Raw genomic sequence first — 12,105 nt, 5'->3', positions numbered from 1 at the left:
TGCAGCCACCAGCGGAATTGTTCCTGATGGAGGGTCCCTTCTCAGCCCTGGGCATTGAGACCAAATGCTGTACTGAAATTTGCCATGCCCCTAGTTTGGGTTTGAGGGAGGAAGGACTTGACAGAGTGGCGGAAGTGCCAGGGCCAGAGCTCCGATATTGGGCTGCCGTTGGGCAGATGTTCCTTGGGCAAGAGGGGGAGGTGGAAAGTGCTCCCTGCCCCATTATGCCAGGGGCAAAAGTAGTAGTACACCCTATAGGTGTACCCAGTGTAAAAGGTTACAATTTTGCAGAGGGGGGGTACCCAGCATCTGAAGAGGAGGAATTGCTAACTCACTTGTTAGTTAACATGCATAACTTATATTGTGATATTGCCCTTGCTGATTCTGCAAACCAGCCGCCTCTTCCAAGATGGGTTTGGCATGATGTCACTCTGTGGGACTCAGGTGGTGCGCCTCTAGCCCAGATTCTCTGCTCTGAATCACACTACAGGTTGTTATTGGTCCCAGAACAGCTTGGTACCGGGACTACAATAGTAGGGGAAGGAATGTGAGGTTATCAGACTCACTGTAAATCTGTAATTACTATATATTATTAGGTGTAGTAATTAATGTACTATTTTAGTCCGTCGGTACCCTCATATTCCCCATAGATGTTTCTATTCCCCATATCTGTGTGTACCATAGTATTAGATGCTGTTAAGCAAATCTGATCAACAGGAAATGTTCACAGGGGGTGATCAAATTCCCCTGCTATCAACAGGAAATGTTCACAGGGGGGTAATCAGGACATAACCAAATTACCTTAATTGTATTTACACTCCTTTGTGCCTTTCTGGACTCTAGTAGACTCTTTGGGGCCTGACCCAGCAGGGGGGATGCAGCAGATGGCCAGCTGGATATTACCTGGGGGGATGTGTCTGACTCTTGGGTCCACCAATCCGAACCAAGTACCGGCCCCCTGGCAGTTTAAGCCCCGTGGGAAATTGGAAGTTTTTAAAATGACTTGTACAACTGCCAGCTCAGTATGTTAGTCGCAATCCGGTCTCAGGGGTCCTACCCTTCACTGGATCTTGTGGAACACATCGTTTGCCCAGGAAGGGGGCATCCTACCAAGCTCTGGTGTGGAGCGTCTGTGTTGTGTGGATTTACACAGGTTTCGGCTATCACTGCTGTGTGGATTAAGTGATAGTTTTGCCATTTTGGAACTGCTGCTACAAGGTATCGTGTGGACTTATCTGCTATCACTTCTGTGTGGAGGAGTGATAGTTTTGTGCTTTGGAACGGCTGCTACAAGGACTGCCATTGGACTGCTACCTGATAACATTTATAGGCTACATTTGCCTCTTGTTCCTGTCTTTATCTACATGTGTGTGCTGTGATAAAAATAAACCATATTTTGGTTTCATCTGCTCGTGTCTGAGTGATTGAAGAACTCGTATCCTCACACTCGCATCAAGGACCTTACCACCACGGCCATTATAGAGAAAGTGAATCATGCTTCCCCCTTAAAAAGAAGACTGGAGGAAGGAGAGGATGCAGAGGCAGTGGAAGGAACAAACAGAAGCTACCACAAGAGGAGAACTCTAAACCAAAACAAGTAACCCCAAAAGGCATCTTCAATCTTTTTAAACATACCCTTTCAGATCAAGAAATGAGCCTTCTCAACAGAGGATTGTCATTTGCACCGACAAAAGGAAAAAGTCGGTTCGATACATTTATTGACCTCAACAAGTTTACCAGACCTTTCACACTGAAGAGACACTTTCTAAGAAAAGAGGATGCAATAATCCAGAACCACGCAAATAATTCCAGATCTGGTCTGAGACCTACTTCAAAATTTTATACCCTAGAGTCCAAAGGACCATACATTGGGACATTTTACGAAGCAGTAAAAGAGGAACTATGCATAGAAGAAGAACCAGGTATACCGAAAAAGAATCTTACAGGCAAAGAAAGAGAAGCGATAAAAACTCTGCGTGACAACGACCAAATAGTTATCAAATCAGCTGATAAGGGTGGTGGATTGGTGATTATGGATAGATCAGCATATGAGGAAGAAGCGAGGAGACTACTAGTCGACATCATCCTATATCCCACTATTACAGGATCCTAAAGATAGCTTTCTAGAGGAACTCCGTACCACCTTACTCAAAGGTTTGAGGAACAGAACACTAACAAAGGACGAATATCAATACCTGCTCCATACCAACCCAACCACGCCCATATTCTATTTTCTTCCGAAGATACACAAATGTCTGCAGAATCCCCCGGGTAGGCCGATTGTGGCCGGTATCGATTCACTGACATCTCATCTTTCAGAGTACGCTGATAAATTTTTACGTCCACATGTCATGAACCTTCCATCCTTTCTGAAAGATACCACGTCAGTACTAAACATCATGGATAATCTAATTTGGAAAGAAAATTACATGTGGGCCACCATTGACGTTCAATCACTGTACACCTGCATTAACCATGAAGATGGGATCAGAGCCTGTAATGAGTTCTTGAAAGAGGATACATCACTATCAGATGACAACACACAATTCATCTGTGACATCATGAGATTCATCCTCAAACACAATTATTGTAAATTCTTGGATGGCTTTTACTTACAAACGTGCGGCACTGCTATGGGGACCATCTTTGCCCCTAGCTTTGCTAATTTACTTATGGGCTACTGGGAAAGGAATTTTATTTACAACAACCATCGTTTTAAGGACAATATTATTCTTTTTAAATGGTATATTGACGATATTCTTATTGTTTGGTGCGGGACAACGACTGATTTCAATGAATTCCTGGAATACATAGGGAACAACAACCTCAACCTAGCATTCACCTCCAATACCAGCATGGAATGAGTGGAATTCCTGGATTTGGTGCTGATGAAAGTGGAAATTCAGTCATCACAAAAAACTTTATCAAAAATGTGGACACAAACAGCTATGTACACTATGAAAGCTGCCAACTCAAGAATTGGAAAGACAATTTACCCTTCTCACAGTTCCATTGATTGGCACGTAACTGCAAAACAGACACTGAAAGAGATACTCAACTAAATACCTATGCAGACAGATTCAGGGAGAAAGGTTATCCAGAATATGAGCAAAAGATCTTGACATAAACAGTATCCTCCAGTACAGCAAAAGAGAACATCAAAAACCAGGGGTAAAGTTTGTCACTACCTACAACCATCATGAAAAGAACATCAAAGCAGCACTAAACAAACATTGGGGCATCCTCATGATGGACCCAGTCCTCAGGGACCATTTACCAACACGCCCTCAAGTGGTGTTTAGGAAATCAAAAAATTTGAAAGACATGGTAGCCCCAAGCATGTTAAAAGAAAAGACCATCGCAACGAACACAATGCCCAAATGCATAGGTAGCTTCAAATGTGGCCACTGCAACATTTGTAGACTACTACATCCCAACAGAAAAATATTTCAGAACAAAGAGAAAACCAAGGACTACAAAAAAAAACAGTTCATCAATTGTAACACTACCTCAGTTATTTATTTGTTGGAGTGCCCTTGCGGCCTCCAATACATTGGCAAGACAAAAAGACCATTAAAGACCCGGATTCAGGAACATGCCAGGAACATTAAAAACAAAATTCAAACACATACAGTATCGCAACATTTCCTGGAACATCACAATTCGGATCCAGAAAAACTCGTGTACAAAGGAATCGAACAGGTCACACTTGGGGAACGAAGAGGTGATCTATCCAACCTACTCTCACGTAGGGAAATGTTCTGGATTTTTGAATTAAATACCCTCCATCTAGAAGGATTCAACAACAACTATGAAATAGCACCCTTTCTGTAAACCCTTATCAACATATCCTCTAATGGAAATAATAGATGACAAGATTATATCATACAATAAGGTCTGATTCCTATGCCGGGCAAGAAGAAACATGCAAACCTCTGCACACAGAAAAGCATCACATGAGGCTGCTCTTCTGTCAAAGTTCCACAAGATGTCAGCACCACACATCTCAGAGAATGAGCGTGATGCCATGCAAATACGGGACATGTGACTCGATACAGTATATGCCTCCAGTACAACGGAGACAGCCGGGAACATAGACGCGCCTCCTCTGCCTGTAAGAGGACCCAGTTACATGCGCACTCGATCCCCGATGACGGTGGATGCGGGGCGGAAGTGGGGCGGAAGTGGGGCGGTAGTGACGTTCCGCCCCACTTCCTTATACCCCCGATCACCAATTAAAGACTTTAGAGCGCGGTTTCTTACTAGCGCACAAAGACTACCTAATGAACTTATGTGTTACTCGGCCAGTTATCAAACATAATGTATTAAGAGAGATACATACATAGTAAATAGTATTAAACCAGTACACCTTGCTTAATTGATGTACATAATTACAGGAAGTGATGTCAGCCTGTCTTAGTGATATATACCTGCTCCAAACCAGTTTGTCCCCACCCCCTGAGGAAGTCTTGTAAGACGAAACATGTCGGGCAGCTTTTGAGTCCTTATCCTCATCTCTCAGTTAAGCTATACTTCTTTTATATTTAGTCACTGTGAATAATTTTTTATTTATCCATATTTTTTACTCCCTCGTCAAAACCACCGTTCTAATTTTATTCAGATTTTAAGTGGTATTCATATATTTTTTATTGTACTATTTTTCATGTGCTAGCTTTATCCATTTATTGATTGCTGTGAAACCCCTTATCCCCTCATTTATTGTAATAAATTATTATCTTTTTTGACGGAGTCAATTTGGTCCAGTCATATATATTTAAGCACGGATCGCCGAGGTCCATAACCCTTTTTAAATATATATATATATATATATATATATATATATATATATATATATATATATAATTAAAATTATATATGCAACAATCAACAGGTTAATATCAACTGTACACACACTCCAGGGGACAGTACAGGAAGAAGGGTAGAAAGACTGGACAGGAGAGACAGTATTACAGGAAAAGTTGACAGAGGCTAACAACAGCGCTATGGAATATACCAGGGAGCGCTATAGCCCAATTTGCATACAGCCCAGAACTGTCTCACCCAGCTCTAACCCCACTGTCTGCGAGCAGGGCTTGGGGAAGCTTGCTTTGCAGGTCTGGACACCCGGAGGAAGGCTGTGCTTGAGCCGCAGACTGTCTAAGCCAAAACGGAGTCCCTCAGCGTGTTAGCAGCGGTGCACACTTAGAAGATGGCCGCCGCTGTGCTGAAGTCACGCTGGGGAAAAGCCGGGGCTGCTGGGAGCATACCACGTGGTAGCTCCGCCCCTTCAGCTGCTCCGTGCTCTCCCAAAATGGCGCCAGTTTTAAAACACCCTTTTTACCTGCGCTACCGCCATAATTTTGTTCACTGACCCCCGCGCTGATCGGGAGGTCAGGCATACATTACCGCTGCCATTTGCTGGTCGGTGGCGGTAGAGGCTGAGGGAGGACGGGACACGCACCGCGTGCAGTGGTGGCTGTCCTCCGGAGACGGTGGTCTCTGCCGCCGGATCCCCTCCAACAGCTCCCGCGATGCAGACAGGCAGCGGCAGACTGCCTGTCTGTTTTTGAGTTAAAATAAAATAAAAAAAAATGTCAAGCTTTAAAAAAGAAATGCCCTGGAGCAAGCGAGTAGTGTTACCAGCTCCCATGAGGGCACATTCTAAGACTGCCTAGGTGGGGAGTAGAAGGGGAGGAGTTGGCCACACTCAATTATATTTAAAGTGCCCATGCTCCCTGTGGTCGCCCTTCTATCCTCACTGTTACTCCAGTGACACCTAGTGGATGAAGGAGAAATATAGTTGAAAAAAAAATTGGGAAATAACAGACTGGAGGGGCAACCCTGCAGAGTTTAGTACAATGTACACAAGGGAATAATTCTACAAATCAGAAAAAAAAAGGAAAAACATTTTCAGACAGATCTGAAGATAAATCTTACTAGTGTATGGGCACCATAAGCTTGAGAAATGGCCAGACAAATTCATCCAGCCATAAAGATATGTGCCAGTGCTGGCTGTACCAATGATCAGACCAGACGGTTCTCAAAAATAACAAATTTAATAATAAAAATACATATAAATTATAATGAATCGTTAGACATATAGTCCATGTGCACAATTTTTTAAATATATATCCCAGGGATATTTTTGCGTGATGATTATAATGGAGATTTCCCATAGATTAGCTGATAATGTGAATGTATATTACCATCCGAGTTCATCTGGAATAAAAAACTTATTAATATTGAACATCCGACTACAACCACTAAGAGCCTGAGTTTAGATTCTTATAGCCATCGATTGAGCTTCAATTTGGTATAGAAAGTTCCTAAGTAGATGGTAATAACACAACAGTTCCCTTTGGTTTGCAGATAGTTGTATCAACTGCTTTTAATTAGCAACAGTGTTCCTGATGGAAAAAAGGAAACATATTACCGGTTGGTGTGGGAGAATGGATGTGGCGGTGATCTTTTATTCCCAGATGTCTGCTACTACCGGTGTTGCTCCGATGGTGTGTGAGCCGGTACCGGGAGCAGACACAATGGATCCGGGTGGTGGCCGGTCTGCTGGTGACAAGCGTTGCTCCAATGTTGAAAGAGCTGGCGCTGGGAGCTGATGTGGCTGCAGAATGTTACTCACACCCCGGCGTCCAGGATGGAAGGACGTCTCTCGCCGCACCTTTTGCCGCGAACACGATGGCCGTGGGTTTTATTGGATTTGGTCAGTCCAGCAATAAGTTGGAGCTTGGCAATGATCAAAGGCAGTATAACGCTATTCAGGCTGTTGCTAATTAAAAGCAGTTGATACAACTATCTTCAAACCAAAGGGAACTGTTGTGTTATTACCATCTACTTAGATACTTTCTATACCAAATTGAAGCTCAATCGATGGCTAAAAGAATCTAAACTCAGGCACTTAGTGTTTGTAGTCGGATGTTCAATATTAATACATTTTTTATTGTGTAAATGTATGTATTTTTATTGATTTTATTTTATTGTGTTTAATAATAATTGAGTAAAATAATAACAAATTAAAAGATCACAGTGCGCTCTCTTTCTTTTTTTGTATTTTATCTTGTTGCAAAAACTTCTTAGTTTTTCCATGGGAACAAAAGGCAGCCTTAACGCGCCTTGCAGAAAAGTCCAGAAGAGAACCCAGACTCTTGAAAGAAAATGGAAAGTACAAAACCTGCACTTTAAAAGAACTGAGACGAAGACCATCCTCAAATCCAATTTGGAGAAAACGGAGACGAATGCGCAACCTAAAAGTGATAGCTAAAAGGCGCCTCTTCTCACACCACAGGACGAATGCCTTCCACATACAGTATGATAATAATGCCTGGAACTTACAAGCTTGTGTGCTCTAAGCATTGTAGGAATAATATATTTCCCCAACAGCACCTGTTCAATAACCACCCGCTCAAGCGTAGCAGCAATAAGTCAAGATAAAGAAGAGGAGATCGATGCGAAGAAGCTGGGTCCCAGGGTCGTCTGGGAGGAGGAGTAGCAGATTGGCATACCAAGATATATTGTACAATGATCTGTCAGGCTGCCTATTTACTTTGAAATTGGTTACTGGGAGATGAGGTTCTGCACTTAGACTGGAGGAGAGGAGGTTTAGAACACAGAAGGAAGGACTTTTTTAAGGCTTTTTTAAGGCCACGGCAGTAAAATTATGGAACTCTCTTCCAAGTGTTGGCAGATTCAATAATGTCATTTACATTAAGGCTAGACAATCATTTATTAGATAAAAACATCCAATGGATATAACCGGTAATCAAAGGCTGAACTTGATGGAAGAAAGTCTTTTTTCAACCTAAACTACTATGTAACTACTATGAGCCAATTGAAATCCACTGTTTGCAATGGTTCAGAGAGAGGTTTTCCTAAAGCCTGCAGGACCAAATAACAGATACCATAGATAGATATTGCTCCCAATGTTAGTGAATGGAGATATTCCTCACTATAGACAGAATATATATTTATTGTAACTGGAAGACTATTGTTCACAGATCTGTGTTTTGTCTACTGTTGTTCTCAGCTCTTGATGCTCCCAGATAGGCTATTATTATTATTATTATCATTATTATTATATCAGTAATATATAGAAAACCGCTCCTGAGTGAGAGCAATTGGGCGATAAGTCATGTGTCAGTAATCCGCACCCTGCACCTATGTACTGTATATGTTAAAGCATGAGGGAATACTAATTGGCCTGGGACCCTACTATGTGCAGAATGTACAAAGGGAACACCAAAAAATGCTGTCTTGGAAATTTGGCTTCATTTTCATATGTAACAAGCTTCAGTGTAAAACATTCCAGAACATGGACCCGGTGAGTAACGCCATCTTCAGAAGGTGTTACCCAATAGAAGACTATGGGTATTATCCTCTGAAAGGGATCCTCCTGGGCCACCCTGAGCATGTGGCTCCTTTATATCTTCCTGTCCCTCCACCTGCGGTGATTTCTGGCTCCACCTACTGTAGTAAGTTCCATCCCATCTTGTGCCACCTCCTTCCTGCAGCCGTAGAGTGTAACTGAGTGCAGAGGAGAGGGTGGAGATGCTGCATGATCTGTAGCAGCCAGACCCCCCATCCTCTCCACTCAGGGTCAGGATTCTAGTCCTAGAAGGCAGCCCTGCTAATACCAGGTATTTGTGGATGGTTATTGACAGCAGGTCACTGTCCGAATCTCTCGGACCACTGCACTAGAGCGGTTACCTGACAACTTTCAGCGTCTTGTCCTCAAAGTGATATGGAGGAGGGTCCATGCAATGAGCTTGTGATAAAGTCAGGATCTCACAGTTTTTCTTGCAGTCTTCCGCCATTTTCTCAAATCTGTCCCAAGAAAAGAAATAGTAAAAACATAAGGCAAGTAGGGAACAGAGATCAGACTTTGCCACCAGCTGCCGTATGCAGAATATACAGAGTATTACAGCTTATAGCAAAGGCTGATTAATGTACTGTTCCCCATTTGGGATTCAAAAGCCTAAATTCAATATATTCATTTTTTAATGTCACAGTAATATTCACTGCCCATCCCCGGTGCACGGCAGCTCAGTGGCCCGCCATCCCCGGTGCACGGCAGCTCAGTGGCCCGCCATCCCCGTGCACGGCAGCTCAGTGGCCCGCCATCCCCGGTGCACAGCAGCTCAGTGGCCCGCCATCCCCGGTGCACGGCAGCTCAGTGGCCCGCCATCCCCGGTGCACGGCAGCTCAGTGGCCCGCCATCCCCGGTGCACGGCAGCTCAGTGGCCCGCCATCCCCGGTGCACGGCAGCTCAGTGGCCCGCCATCCCCGGTGCACGGCAGCTCAGTAGCCCGCCATCCCCGGTGCACGGCAGCTCAGTGGCCCGCCATCCCCGGTGCACGGCAGCTCAGTGGCCCGCCATCCCCGGTGCACGGCAGCATTGTAACACGTGCGGTCATACAAACATTTCCTATTACAGGTTCTTATCTCCAACAGGGTCTCAGTAAGCAGTAATTAGTATCGGATGAGATCTAAAACAGTGTCTATGGGATTTGTATAATCACATACATCAGCCGGGCAGAATTAGGGCAGAGCCACGAGACATCCTAAGCCAGACGGGAAGCACAATCTCTGCACCCACGCTGCAGAATCACATATCCATGAGTCCCGTCAGGAATCACTGTCCTCGGCTGTTATCCAGCATTAAGGGATGCGACAGTCAGCAACAGGACTACTCAGCGTTCTCGTGCAATCGGTAGGTTGGGGACATGCAGGCTGTCAGAACCGATGGCAGATAACAGTTCTGCGGTAAAGACGGTGCGACGGTGACAATGAATTCTAAGTAACCAGGGTGGATAGAGGCAGATTCTACACACATTCTGGACACAAAAGATGGCACACCCGCCGATAGTCACAAATGATCTACAACCAGCGTTACACTAGACCAGAGTTCTAAATGACAATTACAGAATGTTGATCCTAATGGTTATTGGTAAAGACCTCGCTGACCATATAAATCCCCGGATCAGTCACCTTGTACATGGACCAGAACATTCCAGTGAAAGGTTTTGGGGTACAGTGATTCCGGTGGTAACACATGAAGTATATGGATTTATTAATCTGCAGCTTTGCCAGATCCACATTTACCTCAGAGTAATTTAATGTTAATGCAAAGTTCTATATAATGGTGACATTTACTAACCGGCAGGGTTCGCAAAAACGCGCTATAGCGCGTATTTTACCCTAAAACGATCCCCAGGGACTGGATGTGGATAAAACAACTCAGCGCAGCGAGTCAGCTATTCTAGCCACATCCAGTCCCCCGCCGCGCTCATAGCCCGCTCGTTGCCCCAACTGTGGCAACGACCATAAAATGACCCCCCCCCCCCCCCATGGCAACCAGCATAAAACGCCCCCTCCCCTTTTGAAACCAGCACAATATGCCCCCCCCCCCCCCAGCATGTAACTCCTGCAAGGAGCATGTAACCCCTAGCAACAAGCATGTAGGTGCTATAATATATACTGGGCATTACAGTGTGTACTATATGTGTACTGGGCATAACGGTGTGTGCTGGAATGTGTACTGGGCATAACGGTGTGTGCTGAAATGTGTACTGGGCATAACGGTGTGTACTGGGCATAACGGTGTGTGCTGGAATGTGTACTGGGCATAACGGTGTGTGCTGGAATGTGTACTGGGCATAACGGTGTGTGCTGAAATGTGTACTGGGCATAACGGTGTGTGCTGAAATGTGTACTGGGCATAACGGTGTGTGCTGGAATGTGTACTGGACATAACGGTGTGTACTGGGCATAACGGTGTGTGCTGGAATGTGTACTGGGCATGACGGTGTGTGCTGGGCATAACGGTGTGTGCTGGAATGTGTACTGGGCATAACGGTGTGTGCTGGAATGTGTACTGGGCATAACGGTGTGTGCTGGAATGTGTACTGGGCATAACGGTGTGTGCTGTAATGTGTACTGGGCATAACGGTGTGTGCTGGGCATAACGGTGTGTGCTGGAATGTGTACTGGGCATAATGGCGTGTGCTGTAATGTGTACTGGGCATAACAGTGTATACTGGGCATAATGGCGTGTGCTGTAATGTCTACTGGGCATAACGGTGTGTGCTGGAACGTGTACTGGGCATAACGGTGTGTGCTGGAATGTGTACTGGGCATAACGGTGTGTACTGGGCATAACGGTGTGTGCTGGAATGTGTACTGGGCATAACGGTCTGTGCTGTAATGTGTACTGGGCATAACGGTGTGTGCTGTAATGTGTACTGGGCATTACGGTGTGTGCTGGAATGTGTACTGGGCATAACGGTGTGTGCTGTAATGTGTACTGGGCATAACGGTGTGTACTGGGCATAACGGTGTGTGCTGGAATGTGTACTGGGCATGACGGTGTGTGCTGGAATGTGTACTGGGCATAACGGTGTGTACTGGGCATAACGGTGTGTGCTGGAATGTGTACTGGGCATAACGGTCTGTGCTGTAATGTGTACTGGGCATAACGGTGTGTGCTGTAATGTGTACTGGGCATAACGGTGTGTGCTGGAATGTGTACTGGGCATAACGGTGTGTGCTGGAATGTGTACTGGGCATAACGGTGTGTACTGGGCATAACGGTGTGTGCTGGAATGTGTAATGGGCATGACGGTGTGTGCTGGAATGTGTACTGGGCATAACGGCGTGTGCTGTAATGTGTACTGGGCATAACGGCGTGTGCTGTAATGTGTACTGGGCATAACAGCGTGTGCTGTAATGTGTACTGGGCATAACGGCGTGTGCTGTAATGTGTACTGGGCATAACGGCGTGTGCTGTAATGTGTACTGGGCATAACGGCGTGTGCTGTAATGTGTACTGGGCATAACGGCGTGTGCTGTAACGTGTACTGGGCATAACGGCGTGTGCTGTAATGTGTACTGGGCATAACGGCGTGTGCTGTAATGTGTACTGGGCATAACGGCGTGTGCTATAATGTGTATAGGCAGAACGGCGTGTGCTGGAATGTGTACTGGGCATAACGGTGTGCGCTATTATATGTACTGTGCATAACGGTGTGTACTGGAATGTGTACTGGGCATAACAGTGTGTGCTGGAATGTGTACTGGGCATAATGGTGTGTGCTA

General features: G+C 45.1%; 1 protein-coding gene across 1 annotated transcript in view; it reads right to left on the bottom strand.

Annotated features, from left to right (window-relative positions):
* CC2D1B (coiled-coil and C2 domain containing 1B) overlaps positions 1-12,105 on the bottom strand; it is a 210,946-nt gene that overhangs the window by 61,114 nt on the left and 137,727 nt on the right. The window contains exon 20 of the mRNA XM_083158258.1: positions 8,719-8,935. Coding sequence (XP_083014384.1) covers positions 8,719-8,935 — 217 coding nt within the window. The remainder of the gene's footprint in view (positions 1-8,718; positions 8,936-12,105) is intronic.

Source organism: Crinia signifera, chromosome 8 (assembly GCF_055691185.1).
Source record: "Crinia signifera chromosome 8, ASM5569118v1, whole genome shotgun sequence".
Classification (NCBI taxonomy): domain Eukaryota; kingdom Metazoa; phylum Chordata; class Amphibia; order Anura; family Myobatrachidae; genus Crinia; species Crinia signifera.
The sequence above is the reverse complement of the archived record's forward strand: the minus strand, read 5'-3'. Positions and strand labels throughout refer to the sequence as shown.